Here is a 16,043-nt window from a genome sequence, read left to right on the forward strand (position 1 = left end):
AGACATTAAAAAAACCTAATTGTACTATATGCTTACAGTTTCTGCACCAGCCAAGATCAAGTAGAGATTAAGGAACCAGGTTAGAAACTGGGAGACTGTGAGTTTTAGTCCTCCTTTAGCGGAAGAACTGGGGAACTTTAGGCCAAGAGATGATGAATTCTAGTCCCACCTTAGGCAAGAATGCTGGCTGGGTGACTTTGGCCCAATCACCAGGAGACAGTGAGTTCTAGTCCTGCCTTACTTCACAGGGTTGTTGTTGTGGGGAAAATAGGAGGAATAAGGAGTATTACGATATATTCACCGTTTTGAGTTGTTTATAAAAGAATAATAAAGGTGGGACATAAATAAATAAATTTTGTAGGCTTGAATTTCATTGGCATTAATCACAGTTCCTTACAGAAATGTTTACTATGGCATCTGAAAAGCATACAGGCAGTCCTTGACCGACAAAATTTATGTGGTTAAGCGAGATATTTGTTAAATGAGTTTTAACAAATTTTACCCAGTTTTACAACCTTTCTTTTCACAGTTGCTAAATGAATCACTGCAGATGTTATGTTAGTAACATAGTTATTAAATAATAACATTTTCCCATTGACTTTGCTTGTCAAAAGATCACAAAAGGGGAACCCCAGGACATTGCAACCCCCATAAATATGGGTTAGTTTCCGAGGGTCTGAATTTTTATCGTGAGACCATGGGATGGCTGCAATTGTGAATGTGAAAAGCAGTCTTAAACCATTTTTTTCAATGCCACTGTATCTTCAAGCAGTCAATTTCTAACCATGCAATTAAATTTCCACTTTAAAAAAATGTTTCATGTTTGATTCCCCCTGCAGAATCTCCTAAATCACAACTTATTCCTATAAAAAAACTTTCTCCTTTCCAAAACTCAACCTATATCAAAATGAAAGTTGAATTTCAGCTAAAGATGGCAGTCACTTCATTTTTTAAATATAAAGCATTGCAAACAATCAAGTTTGCAATCCATCTAATGTCTTATTATTGTTATATTTTATTTATTGTGTCAATATTATATACAGTTATATTATACAGGGCGGGGCATAACCTTTTCCTAGGGGGTCACAGCAAGATCGACAGCAGTTTACAACTTCCGCGACACCTCATTTTAAAGCCCATAAAAAACTGAATTGAATGAGCTATTAAATGTTAAATTTGCTTTAAGAATGGCTGGAAAATTCGATTCGGAAGAACAAAGGATCATTGACAGAATAAAATGCATTGCCTTTCGAGAGGCTCGCGATGCTGGAGCCAGATCTCAATTCGCCAGATCTCAATCCGGCAGAGAACATTGGGGCCATAATTAAGGATGAAGTGGAAGCTCTGATGATTCAGGAACAAGGTCAAAATCGATATTCGGTTGAAACTTTGAGAATGAATTTGGAAACTGTGTTGAAAAATCTGGAAAATCGAACGGAACTGTTTGAAGATTTGTTGTGTTCTTATCCACCTCGTTTGAATGCTGTTCGAAGGGCTAATGGTGGTCATACTGACTATTAAATTGTGTCAATAAACTCAGTTTTTGATGGGCTTTCGAATGGTGTATGAATTATTTGTGTTGTTATTACAAGTGTTGCTGTGACCCCCTAGGAAAAGGTTATGCCCCGCCCTGTATATATATATATATATATATGCAACATTATATATAATATATGTGCGTGTATGATATGTAATTTATACTTTTTATATATAATATATAATTATATGCATAATTTATATTTAATGTACATAAATATATGTTATACTTATTATATGTAATATTATTTCCAGCTAATTTAAATGCTATATAGGTAGTCATCAACCTACGACTACAATTGAGTCCAACATTTCTCTTGCTAAGTAAGGCTGTTTTTAAATAGCCAAGCCTCATTTTATGACCTTTTGGGCCATGGTTGTTAAGTGAATCACTGCAGTTGTTATGTAAATCACACTGCCATTAATTGAATCTGGTTTCTTCCATTGACTAATCGGAAGCTGTTTGTGACAGTCACAAAGGGTGATCACATGAACCCATGACACTCCAACCGTCATATCTATGAGTCAGCTGCCAAGCACCTGAATTTTGATCACGTGACCATGGGAATGCTGCAATGGTTGTAAGCGTGAGAACCAGTCCAAAGTCAATTTTTCGGTGCTGTTGTAACTTCAGACAGTCACTAAACAAACAGTTGTAAGGTGAGGACTACCCGTATGACGGGAAAGTCAGGGATTGAGGCCCTTTTATTATTAATTCTATTTTTTTTTTGTCCTAACAGCCAAGAATACAGTCATCCAGGGCCTGGAGAATGTGGATGCGATGGAAGGAGGGGAAGCCCTCTTTGAGTGTTATCTTTCCAAGCCAGAAATCTACAATTATAACTGGCTAATCGATGATGTGCCGGCAAAAACATCAGAAAACGTGGAACTGGTTTATTTTGAAAACGGGCTTCGCCATCTTCTGCTTCTGAAGAACCTCAAAGTCCAAGACAGTTGCAGGGTGACCTTTCAAGCGAGCGATGTGGTCACATCTGCTTTCTTGACTGTAAAAGGTGACAATCAAATATCTTGTTGCACGAGACAATCAGAGACAGGTAGTCCTCAACTTACGGCCACAACTGGGCCCAAAATTTCCATTGCTAAGCGAGATAGTTGTTGTACCACCTTTCTTGCCATAGTTGTTAAGGAATGACTGCAGCTGTTAAATTAATAACACTGCCGTTAAGTGAATCTGGCTTCTCCCATTGAGTTTGCTTGTCAAAAGGTCGCAAAAAGAGGATCACGTGATTCTGGGGCACTGCAACCATCATAAATATGAATCAGTTGCCAAGGATTCTGCTCACGTGACCATGGGGATGTTCCAATTGTCGTAAGTGTGAAAAATGGTCGTAATTCCCTTTTTCCATGCCATTATAATTTCAAGGGGTCATTAAACGAACTGTTGTAAGTGGAGGACTACTTTTTTATAGCTACCCATCTCAGTGAATAACTGTGAATAGCTTACAATAAAAAAAAATCATAATTAAAACACTAAAACATTCTAAGATAATTAAAAAAACATACATAGCAGCCGAGATACTTTACCAGTTAGCAATACAGCCAGGAAACAGGGTCCATTTTCATGTACAGGTAGTCTTCGACTTACAACCATAACTGAGCCTAAATTTTATGTTTCTAAGTGATACATATGTTAATTGAATTTTACCCCATTTTATGACCTTGGAACACTACGACTGTCATAATATGAGTTGCCAAGCATCTGAATTTGATCATGTGAACATGGGGATGCTACAATGGTCATAAGTTTGAAAAATGATCATGTCCCTTTTTCAGCACCGTTGTAACTTCGTATGGTCACTAAAACAACTGTTGCAGGTCAAATACTACCTATATTTCCGGGATTTAAAAAAAAAATTCCTAAAATTTCCCAACCTCTCAATTTCTTCCTTGCTTTGAAAGGATTGTCATTTCTGATCATTTCAGGATGGAGACTGGAATTCTTGCAGCCACTGACAGATGTCACCGTCCGTGCCGGGGAACAAGCCATCTTCAGCTGTGTGTTAAGTGAATCAGTGCCCATCCATGAGATTGCCTGGTATCTTAATGACGTAGATATCCAAACGGATGAAAATTGGAGAACTGAAGCTGAAGCAAACACCTACAAACTCATCCTAAAGAAAGCTCAGCTTCTACATTCTGGGGAGATAACCTTCGCTGCCAGAGATGCCATTGCGTCTGCAAAATTGACTATCATAGGTAAGTTGGAACAGGTAACTGTTTTCTTGAAATTTACGTATAGGATAGGGGTGGATGCAAAATGATCACGCTGAACACTGCGCCCTATCAAAATTAAATTCAAGGTAGATAAAAGTAAGGTTCTACAATTAGGTGCGAAAAGCCAACTGTACAGGTATAGACTAAGTGAAACTTTGCTTAATGCCAGTAACTGCGAGAGGGATCTTAGAGTCCTAGAGAAAAATTACTTAAACATGAGCCAACATTGTGCAGCAGCTGCCCAAAAAGCCAATGAAATCCTAGATTGCATTAATAGAGGGATGTAATCAAGATCCCGTGAAGTTCTAGTACCCCTTTACAAAATCTTAGTAAGACTACACTTGGAATATTCCAAATGGTTTTGGTCACCACAATACAAAGATTTCAGACTCTGGGAAGAATACAGAGAAGAGCAACACAATTAAATAAATAAAATAAATAAATAAAATGAAATAACAAACAGCTAAGTAAGACCGTTTTCCCCTTAGAAAATTATAAACAGATTAAGGGACCAAATGCATTTAGAATATGTTTTTAATTATAAAGAATCCTTCCAGTGGAAAATAGATTTGTTTGGACTATTGCTAGAGCTGAGGTGGCGCAGTGGTTAGGGTGCAGTACTGCAGGCCACTTCAGCGGACTGCTAGTTCAGCAGTTCAGCGGTTCAAATCTCACCGGCTCAGGGTTGACTCAGCCTTCCATCCTTCTGAGGTGGGTAAAATGAGGACCCAGATTGTTGTTGGGGGCAATATGCTGACTCTGTAAACCACTTAGAGAGGGCTGAAAGCCCTATGAAGCGGTATATAAGTCTAACTGCTATTGCTATTGCTAAAATAAAGAAAAGCAATTTTAACTATTGGACACCAGGGGGAGATAAATACCATTTGTTTGTTGTTTGTTTGTTTTTCACATTTCTAAACTGCCCACCTTTACAACTAATTAACTGGAACATATAAGATGATGCAAATGAAAATTAACATTGAAAATATTGAAGGGCACTTTTGAAAAAATATAAATATAAGTTAGTAACAAAAATGTCAGTAGTGAAGTTTGTTTCTATAGATAAACAGGATAAAGAGTGTCCAAAAAATGTTTGGAAACATTGGCAGACGAAGAATATTTTTTGACAAGACAAAGATGACAGGCAACAATGACAGTTATGAGAATGACATGGAAAGGATGTCACAGTTAATATTTTAACTCAGTTGATGTTTTAAAAATCAAAGGGGAAATACAAATAATTTACCAAGAGAGTAATCTGGATAATTCTTTTATATTGGATTTACAAAAGAAGCTTGTTACACGTTTGAATAATTTTGTGAGAAAAGACAAAGAAGAATAACAGGATAACAGCACAGAAGAACAGAAAAACAGAGTTGGAAGGGACTTCCAACTTGAGCTTCCTGCTCAAAACAGGAGGGTTGGACTAGAAGACATTTTTTTTAAAAAAAACCTGATTCTACAACAATTCTTGAGTGGACTAAAGATTAAGACTTTCAGAACTAAAAGGAAGGCTTATAGAGATTGTTTATTTGACCCAGGTTAAAATAAAATGTGCTGCTATTTTTGGTAACCCTTAATGGATTTTCTGCTGACCGAGGATTCAAAAAATATTGCTTTATGGATTTGTCTATAGATTAAAAAATGGGATATGGAATGAAGAAATCATTGGTTGTAAACCAAGAGAGGTAAAGAGCGTGTTGTATAACTATTGTGATGGCTGAAATATACTGTATTTTCAATCTCCACTATAATTTAACTTTCTTTACTTTTTGTGTTTTCTATTTTCTATTATTTGTATCTTGTCCTTTGCACTTTTCTCTCTCTTTCTCTCTCTCTTTTTCTTTCTTTCCTTCTGCAATAATTGTGTGTGTGTGTGTGTGTGTGTGTGTGTGTGTGTGTGTGAGAGAGAGAGAGAGAGAGAGAGAGAGACAGACAGACAGACAGACCTTTTTACATTTTCCTTGTATGATATATCAACCAGTTGCCAAGCATCTGAATTTTGATCACATGACTGGGGATACTGCAGTGGTCATAAGTATGAAAAAACCGTCATATGTCACTTTCTTCAGTGATGTTGTAACTTTGAATGGTCACTAAACAAATGGTTTACAAGTTGAGGACTACCTGTAAAGTGGTTTTCGTGTGTTGAATTTTAGAACCTGTTGAAGTCACTCAGCCTTTGGTTGACCAGTCTGCCACGCAAGGAGAGAGGGCCAAGTTGCAGTGTGAATTGTCCAGTGAGACCCAAGAGGTGATTTGGGTCAAAGGGAAAGAACCGATCCAACCAGGAGGAAGATATGAAATCATCTCCGAAGGCAAAAAACAGACACTCATCATACACGATTTTAAATCTGAAGATCAAGGATCCTACACCTGCATCGCCTCACCTGAAATCAAAACTTCTGCCAATCTTTCGATTGACGGTAAGTTAGAATCCATACAGGTAATTCTTGACTTACGACCACAAGTCATGTAATTGTATCGGGGTCATTAACCAGCAGAGGTAAGCACAACTAGGACTAGAACTTCTGTTGCTAAGCAAGAATGTTATTAAGTGAGTCTCGTATGATTGTAGGATCTTTTTTGCCAGGGCTGTTAAGCAAATCACTGCAGTTGTTAAGCAAATTACAATATCATTAAGTGAATCTGGCTTCCCCCATCGGCTTTGCTTGTCCAAAACTGGCTGGGAAGGTCACAAATGGAGATCACGTATTCCCAGAATGGTGCCACAGTCGCATATACAAGCTGGTTACTCAGAGCCAGAATATTGAGTTCCTGACTATGGGGATGCTGCAATGTTTGCAAGTGTGAAAACCGCTTGTAGGTCACTTTTTTTCTATTGCCGTTGTAAATTTGAATCGTCATTACATGAATGGTTGTAAGTCAATGACTACTTTTATTGAAAAAAGTGACTTATGACTGATTCTCACACGACTGTCACAGCCTCTCCATGTTTACATGATCAAAATTCGGGCACTTGAAAATCAGTATGTTTTTACAAGTTGTTGCAGCATCCCGGGATCACGTGATCCCTTCCCAGCCAGCTTCTGACAAGCAAACTCAATAGGGGAAGCCAGATTCACTTAACAATCATGTGATTCGTTTAACAGCTTCAGTGATTCTGAGAGAAGCATTGCAAAAAAAAGGTTGTAAAATGAGACGTGGCTGACTTAAATGCCTTGCTTATCAGTGGAAATTTGGCTCAGTTGTGATCATAAATCAAGGGCTACCTGTGCTATATTAATCTTGATTGATTGATTGATTATTGATTAATTGATTCTAAAGTCTGTTGAATGGGCATTTGCAAAATTTAGATTATCCTGTAGATCTTCCTCTTCTTTTATGTCTAGAAGTTGCCATGTCCTGACTTCCTAATAATAATCTCACCATTTCATTTCTTAGTTTCTCCAGTGTCGATGTTGAAAGAAATTGTTGAGGAAGCACAAATCTCTAAAGAGTCAATGAAGGTAACGGATGAAGAGGTTCAACCCAGCTTGCCACCTGAAGCCGCTCAGGAAGGGGACCTCCATCTTCTATGGGAAGCTCTGGCCAAGAAGCGGAGGATGAGTCGCGAGCCGACCTTGGATTCAATCAGTGAACTGCCCGAAGAAGACGACAAGCTTCAGAAGAGGAAGAAGGAGGAAATGGAGATAACCCAGTACTACTCGGAGGAATACTCTATTTGCGACGAATCTGCAAAAGCTGGAGAAGCAGATTTCTCCATCACAAGTTCAGATGATGAATCCAGAGCCGGGACACCTTCCTTAATCACCTACCTTAAGAAGGCTGGATCAACTACGGTGAGTGTCAGTCGCAAAGTCGTAGAGAAAGTAGCTCAAGGTCAGCAGAAGGTCAGTGAGGAGCCATCTCCTCCTGCAGAGTCAACTGAATTTGAGATCACCGAAGGCGACTTGGAGGACCCTTCCATGTCTCAAGCTGCCGTCAAAATCCAAGCTGCCTTCAAAGGTTACAAAGTGAGAAAGGAAATCAAACAGCAAGAACGTCCGGTCTTTGCTGAGACCTTCAAGGACTTTGTCGGCAAGATAGGAGACACCCTCCATCTAGAGTGCACGGCCCACAGCAAAACAGACATGACAGTCTGTTGGCTGAAAGACGGGAATGAAATTAAGGATGGGCGGCATTATCACATAGACAATTACAATGATGGGACCTGTTCCTTAATTATCGCCGGTCTGGAAATGAACGACAAGGGCAAGTATGCCTGCGAAGCCTCCAATAAATTCGGCAAGGTCACCCACAGTGCCAAGGTGACCATCCAACCTCAAGCACCTTCTCGCAAATCGAAACCCACCAAGAAGCTTCCTGACAGCGAATCAGAGAGCTCGTCTGGCAGTGAATTGGACGATGCTTTCCGTAAAGCCGGACGGAGGCTCCACAAGTTGTTCAAGTCTAAAGTCTCCACCGAGATCTCCGACGTCGACGAGGAATTGTTTGTCAGCGCGGACGAGGGAGAGATTGAGGCAGTGGATCGTCAGACCTACCGGGAAGACGAACGCTACATCTACATCAAGTTTGAAGTTCACTCAGAGGCCAAAACAGCTGCGGTCCGGTTTCGGGAGATGTTTGCCGCTTTGGGTATTCCTGTTGAGATTGACATTTTGGACCAGGGTCCTAAAAAGATAGAGTTGCGTATTGGGAAAGCTGCTTCACCTCCTGCGGGACAGTTGCGGACTTTGGTTCAACGGCCACCGCCTACTCTGCTGACCTCTGATACTGGTAAGTACACAAGGTTTTGTAGGAGGAGGAATGGCAGGACCTGGGGGCGGAGTCAAAAGAGTCATCAGCCTAGAATCTCTATGTAATCACAAGTGAACTAAATCCAATCTCCTTTAAATTCTGTTGACCCTTATCCAACTCCTAACAGGTACTAGTGGTTAGTTGAGAAGATTCCAGCATATAGGCATGGGTACCAATAAATCAGTTTAAGGTGAAGTGTTAGTACCACTTTACACTGCTCTGATGAGACCGTATTTGGAACACTGTGTCCAATTCTGGTCACCACAGTACAAAAATGGTGACGAGACCATAGAAAGAGTGCAGAGAATAGCAACAAAGATCAGATCTGGAGGATAATATGATGAACGATTGAGGGAACTAGGTATGTTAAGTCTAATTAAGAGAAGGACTAAAAGTGATAGCAATCTTCCAATACTTGAGGGAGTGTTACAAAAAAGAGAGAGGTCAGCCTATTTTCCAAAGCACCTGAAGGCAGGACATTAGAAGTAACGGATGGAAACATTAAGGAGAGAACCAACCTAAATTATGGAGAAACTTCCTAGCAGTGAAAGCAATCCATCAGCGGAACGGCTTGCCTTCAGGATAGCCATTTGTCTGAAGTGGTATAGGGACTCCTTGAGGGCTGGACCAAAAGTTAAGGGAGAAGGAAAAGGTGAAGGAGCAGTAGATAGACAAGAAGGAAAAGGAAGAAAGTGAGGAGGAGGAGGAAGAGGAGAAGGAACTGTGGGGTTCTTGGTGCTCTCTGAGCTTGGTTGTTTTCTTATAGACATTTCTTGACCCAGCTAAAGAACATCATTAGTGCTAGAGGGAGTGAGCTTTGCAGAGAGAAGGAGGAGACAGACATATAGTTTTGCTCTTATTGTTCTTTATTCATTCTAGCTCCAATCTTCATCACTGAGCTTCAAAATCAAGAGGTGCAGGATGGTTACCCGGTCAGTTTCGATTGTGTGGTGATTGGCAAGCCAATGCCAACTGTCCGGTGGTTTAAAGATGGCCGCGTTCTTGAAGAGGATGACCACTACATGATCAATGAGGACCAGGAAGGATGTCATCAGCTGATCATCACTGCAGTGGTCCCTCTTGACATGGGGGTCTACCGCTGTGTGGCTGAAAACAGCATGGGGGTGTCTTCAACAAAAGCTGAGCTACGAGTGGAACGTGAGTTTAAAGCTGGGATGTGGGAAACTGTTTGTTGTTCAAAAATTGAGCGTAATTGAGCATAATCCTTCCTCCCTCCATCCTTTCCATAAAAATCACTGATCAGAACTTCCTTGATTCTTGCACAATTGTCCACCTTCTCTTTTTGAGAAGTGTTGCTCTAAAGCAGTGTTTCTCAACTTGATCATAGAATTCCGAGAGTTGAAGTCCACTGACCTTAAAGTGGCTGAAATTGAGAAATGTTGCCCCTAAAATCCTCTTTTTACCATTCATTAGTAACCAGCACAGACTATGATACAGCTGGAGATGCAACGGAGACCTCCTCGTACTACAGTGCCAAAGGTTACCTGTCCAGGTAAGAGCAATATTATTTTTTTATTCTCCAGTGCGCTGATTAGAGAATCCAAAGAAATGGGCTAATTTCAGTCTGCTTGCCTAGAGACTGAATTGAAGAAACTTGGCCATGCCTCCCTTTCACTTGGTAGCCTCAGTTTTTTCAATTCAGTCTGCCTACAGAGACGTAATCACAGTTTCTCCTGTACCTTTAAGGTTTTTTTCCCTTTGGATTTTCTTTGCAGTTACAGGTATTGTGTGCATTGTATTTTATCATTATTGTTTTCATGTTTACGGAGTCAGACAGAGTGCTGGTTTCCCCAGTCTGCCGGCAAGAACTGCTGCTGAGAATTCCCTCTTCATGGGGAAGATGTAAATTGTTGGGTGCTCTTGCCTGATTGCTTGGGCTAGCCCGTGGCCGCTAATTGCCTGGATCTGAGGGCCGTGAGTTCGGTGCACTGTTCTCGAGCCCCTCGTGCTATGCTTGGAGGCTTGGTTCGCCATCTTCCCGTCGCTGCCACTTCTCTGCTTGGCGTGCTGAGAGGCTTAGCCGCCATTTTCTCTTGCTGTTTGTATTTCACGGGCGCTGGCTACGCCCAGAGCCGCTAGGCAACTGTTCATATTGGCTGCTTTAAACTTGTGAGCTGTTGATTTCAGCACCAATTGAGCCGCTGAGCAGCGCCGGCCATTTTAATTGCCGTAAGCTTCATTGCGAGCGAGTTTGCGAGGAGATCAGCAGCATGGTTACGATCTCACTGTGCTATCACTGCAGGCAATCTCTTTTGAGCCTTTTTCTTAGTGCCTTTTCCTCTGGTGACTGAGTATCACCTGTTGAGCGGCCAGGATCGCGGAGTTCCTAGCAGGTTTGCCCTGTATTTCCCCACTGATTAATTCCGGGTGAATTTTAAGGGGGTATGGCGGAGTGAGCTTCTGTTCCAGCGTTGGGGAAGGGACTTCTCCTGGGAGCTCACCCTTGAAGGACTATCCTCCCAGCAGAGTGGGGAGAACTACCACCAGGAGCACAACCAGCAGATCCAAGGCCACATCATCATCGGCAGCTGCTGATAAGGATGCCTGGCATAAACATCGGCCTTCTACCAAAAAGGCCTCCAAAGTCCCTAAATCATCTAGGACTCCCAAATCCCCCCCCCCCCGCCCTTGCAACTGGAAGGATTGCCTTCCCTGTCCTTTCAGGAATCCCCTTTGGGAGAGGCCAGGGACTGGTCCCCAGATAACATCCAGGTGCAGGGCCTCTCTGCTGAGAACGTAGGCCTAGGCCCTGGCTCCACACCGAGTGCATTGGGCCTAAGCATTGCTCAGGCCTCCCACGCCAGGCATTCCACCCCTGAGGCTAGGCATTCCCCACCTGAGGCTACCTTTATCCCCATGGTTGCGTGCCTCCGGGAGGTGGACAATAAAATCCTGAACCTCCCTAGGGAATTCAGGGATCTTATTTCAGCAGTTATCTCACAGGGAGTTGACCTTGAACTCAGCAGGAGATCCAGAGATTTGAGGGCACCTTCAAAGCCCACCCCAGGCCCTGTAGTTTAGTTGTAGTTGTAGTTTATTCAATTTGTATGCCGCCCTATTCCCGAGACACTCAGGGCGGCTAACAACCAAAGATGGAAGGGGATACAAATAAGAAAAAAGACAAACAAATTAAAATATAACAACAGTCGCAACTTCCAGTGGGGCTGGAATTTCATCAGCCCCAGGCCTGCCGGAACAACCAGGTCTTCGTGGCTTTGCGGAAAGCCGGAAGGGAGGTGAGGGTCTCAACGGGGAGATCATTCCAGAGGGCTGGAGCAGCCACAGAGAAGGCCCTCCCCCGAGGAGTTGCCAGTCGACATTGGCTGGCAGATGGAATTCGGAGGAGGCCTAATCTGTGGGATCTGATAGGTCTTAGGGAGGTAATTGGCAGGAGGCGGTACCTGTCAAGTACCCAGGTCCAATACCATGTAGGGCTTTAAAAGTAATGACTAGCACCTTGAAGCGTGTCCGGAGCCCAATGGGCAGCCAGTGCAGCTCGCGGAGGACAGGTGTAACGTGGGTGTACCGAGGTGCACCCACAATCGCTCACGCAGCTGCATTCTGGGCAAGCTGAAGTCTCCGAATACTCTTCAAGGGCAGCCCCATGTAGAGCACATTACAGTAGTTCAGTCTTGAGGTCACAAGGGTGTGAGTGACTATTTGAAGGGCCTCCCGGTCCAGGTAGGGTCGCAATTGGTGCACCAGGTGAACCTGGGCAAATGCCTCCCTGGTCACAGCCGACAGATGATGTTCTAAAGTCAGCTGCGGGTCCAGGAGGACTCCCAAATTGCGACCCCTCTTCCCTTTTGCCCTCTACCCATAGCGAGGACTCTCTCTTGGGTGATGAGGAGCAAGGTGATGAGGAATTGTCAGATAATGAGGGTGGCCCACAAGAAGTTCCCATTCCCGAAGGTCTTTTCAGGCCCACCCTGTTCAAATCCTTGCTTTTCAAGGCAAGGACCACTGCCAACATGGGCAGCAAGGGTATCCCAGTGGAATACCCTTGGTCCTGGACTCCACTGAGCACCTGTTTTCAGAACCTGTCCTGGAACAAGAGGTCGTCCCATCACCCAAACTATTTCTGGATGTCAACCAGAGACAGTGGTCTCAGCCAGCTGCGGTTCTCCCACCTAGCAATAATGACAAGTGGCTGTTTGGCCCCGGACTGGATCTGGAGGGGTTTCACTTGCGCTCCAAGTGGCACCTAGCAGCAGTGCCTTTCAAGAGAAAAAAACTTTTTGGGGAGGCTTTAGATCCCATTCTCATCGAGAATAAGGATAAAAAGAAGGTGTTCCCTTCTGTGCAAAGGTGGGTGGATCGCAGGTCCCAACTGTACTTCCACCGGCAGCCCTTTCAGGGGGATTCAGGGTCTACCAGGCCCCAGTTCCACAGACTCTACTACCAGGGATCAGATCAATCCCAGGATAAGTCCAGATATAGGGACAGGGGCAGACAACAGCAACAGCCCCAGCAGCAAAAACAGTCCCAAGCCAGACGAGGAAACCAAGGTTCCAGCTACTGACCCTTCCGTCGGTAGGTGACTCCCAGGTTGATATTCCCATTGGTGATCGACTTGTTCACTTTGTCGACCAATGGGAATAATCAACCTCAGACGCTTGGGTTCTTTAGACGGTGCAGATCAGCCTCACCCTAGAATTTCTTTCCATGCCCCCAAGAAGGTTTGTCAGGTGCTTCATTCCAAGGTGCAGGGTCATGAGGGCTGTCGTGGACACCGAGATCCAGCATCTACTGGATATTTGTGCCATCAAACTGATCCCTTTAGGTCAGGAGCGGAGGAGTTTTTACTCCATCCTGTTCTTAGTGCCCAAGAACTCAGGGTGGGGTAGGGGTGGAGAGCGAACTTGGATCTCAAGAGGTACATCTGGCATACAAGCGTTTCAAAATGCAATCACTGCAAACCGTCTTGGGCTACATTCGCCAGGGAGACTACCTAATATCAATAGACATCAAAGAGGCCTACCTTCACGTGCCTATTTGACCTTCTCCCCAGAAATTCCTACGATTTTCATACTCATGGCGCTGTTTTCAATACAGAGCCCTGCCATTCAAACTCTCGTCGGCCCCAAGGACATTTACAAAGCTGCTGGCTACAGTGGAGGCCCATCTCAGGTCTCATCCCATAAGACTACAATGCTATCTCAACGATGTCCTTATACAATCGACATCCCCAAGACAAGCCCATCGAGATCTTAAAGCAACAATTCGGTTGCTGCAGCTCCACGGATTTCACGTAAAAATGGACAAAAGTCAGTTAGTGCTGGCCACGTCTCTTTTACATCCAGGGCCATAATAGACACTGTTCGTTGCAAGGTGTCCCTGCCACATGATAGTTGCACCAGCATTCAGGCCCTGGTGAACCAGGTTCTGACTCAGAGATCAGTGCACCTATTCGTCCTTTATACGTTACTAGGGAAGCTAATCTACTGTATAGGAATCATCCCCTGGGCCCGGCTTCACGCGGCCATCTCCAATTGTTTCTCCTTCTATACCAGAGGAGACACAGAGGTGTTCCAGACATCACGGTGCAGCTGTCCTCCAAAGTGATCCGCTCTTTCTATTGGTGGACGTCTTCCACCTTGCTGAAAGGTTGTCTCTTCAGGGAGCCGGAATGGGTCACGATAACTTCTGATGCCAGCTTGTACGGTTGGGGTGCTCACACTCACTCCCACGTAGCCCAATTGGAGCCCCAGGACATGATGAACAATATCAATTGGTTGGAACTTCGGGCCATCCATCTCTCCCTTCGGGAGTTCAGGGACCTGGTGGCAGGGCGGCATATGTTGATCCTAACAGACAATGTGGCCACCAAAGCATACATCAACTGCCACGGCGACATGCATTCCAAGAGGCTCATGCTGGAGGCGCAGGGACTCTGCCTGCGGGTCGAGTCTCATCTTCTGTCCATTAGGGCAGATCACATTTCCGCTTCCACGAACATATAGGTGGATTGGCCGAGTTGATCGACTGTGGACCACGTGGAGTGGTGGCTCCATCCGGACTTGTTCCACGAACTGACCAGCAGGTTCGGCATCCCGACAGTGGATCTACTTGCATGTCCAGCCAACACACGCCTGCCTCGATTCTTCAACAGATGCCCGGAGTGGAGGGGACCGATGCTCTCCGCAGCCCCTGGCCCCGGGGGCTGCTGTATGCGTTCCCACCACTACCACTCACTCCAAGAGTGATTTGCAAGATCCTATTGGAGTAGGTGGAGCTGTTGAAGGTCACCCCTCATTGGGCTTGCTGGTCTTGGTTCGCCGACCTGGACAGTCTGCCCATCGCCACCCCCTGGAGGATTCTGGACAACAGGATAGTCCTCAGCAAAAGGGGCCCTACTACACCTGGCTTCAATTGGCCATTTGGCCATTGAAGGGGACATCCTGAGATGTGACAACTTCTCTGTGCATGTCATTCATACCAACCCAGAAGCCAGGTGCCCCTCCACCACGCGGATGTACAACGCTACATGATCGGCCTTCTGCAGGTGGTGCTGCCTTCTCGCGATTTCCCCGAGATTGACCTCGATTCTTCAAGCCCTGGAATTCCCCCAGGATGGCCTGGATCGGGGACTGGCACCGAACACCTTACACAGGCAGATGGTGGCACTTTCTACGGTGTTACACAGCAGCACCGGCCACTCCTTGGCATACCATCCCAGGGTTCATTCGTTCCTGAGAGGAGCTTCCAACCTCAGGCTACCAACGGTCCATCGTTACCTGTCTTGAGAGCTACCCATCGTCCTTGAGGCATTGATATCAGCCCCATTTCAACCCATCTGCTCTTTTAGCCTTTGTCTATTGACTTTGAAAGTGGCCTTCCTCATGGCCATCACCTCAGCCCGGAGGGTCTTGGAGCTGGCAGCCCTGTCGGTCCATAGCGACCTCTGTATTTTCCATCCTGACAGAGTGATCCTCCGGCTTGACCCTTCGTTTCTCACGAAAGTCAACTCTTGGTTCCTTAGAGCCCAGGAATTGGTGTTACCTGACTTTTGTCACCGACCGACGCATATCTGCGAGAAAAAATGGCATCATCTTGATGTGCGGTGGGCCCTTCGATGCTACATCAAGCGCACAGTGTCCTTCTGATGGTCGGAGGCCCTGTTCATCACCTTTCTCCCCGGCTCCATGGGCCAAAAGGTTTCATCGACCATTATTGGGAGATGGTTGAAAGCCTATATCACTAAAGCGACGGGGTGCAGACCCGTCCCTTGCCCCAGCACTTCACAACCCACTCTACATGCAGTGCTGCCATGACTATGGCCTGGTCCACTCAAGCTTCAGTCAAGAAAATGTGTAATGTGGCGATGTGGTCATCTCTGTCACCCTTCATCAAACATTATAAATTAGATGTTTATGCTTCGGCCGAAGCTTCCTTCGGACGTCGGGTATTGCAGGTGGTTCACTCAGACTCTGGCTCCCTGGACTGGTCAACTACCCACCCTTAGGTCAGTATGCGTAGGAATATCCCAT

At 44.6% G+C, this 16,043-nt stretch overlaps 1 protein-coding gene across 1 annotated transcript in view; it reads left to right on the top strand.

Annotated features, from left to right (window-relative positions):
- OBSCN (obscurin, cytoskeletal calmodulin and titin-interacting RhoGEF) overlaps positions 1-16,043 on the top strand; it is a 198,945-nt gene that overhangs the window by 118,799 nt on the left and 64,103 nt on the right. The window contains 6 exon segments of the mRNA XM_032234892.1: positions 2,277-2,549; positions 3,481-3,753; positions 5,931-6,197; positions 7,231-8,511; positions 9,412-9,690; positions 9,967-10,045. Coding sequence (XP_032090783.1) covers positions 2,277-2,549; positions 3,481-3,753; positions 5,931-6,197; positions 7,231-8,511; positions 9,412-9,690; positions 9,967-10,045 — 2,452 coding nt within the window.

This window comes from Thamnophis elegans, chromosome Z (genome assembly GCF_009769535.1).
Source record: "Thamnophis elegans isolate rThaEle1 chromosome Z, rThaEle1.pri, whole genome shotgun sequence".
Taxonomy (NCBI): domain Eukaryota; kingdom Metazoa; phylum Chordata; class Lepidosauria; order Squamata; family Colubridae; genus Thamnophis; species Thamnophis elegans.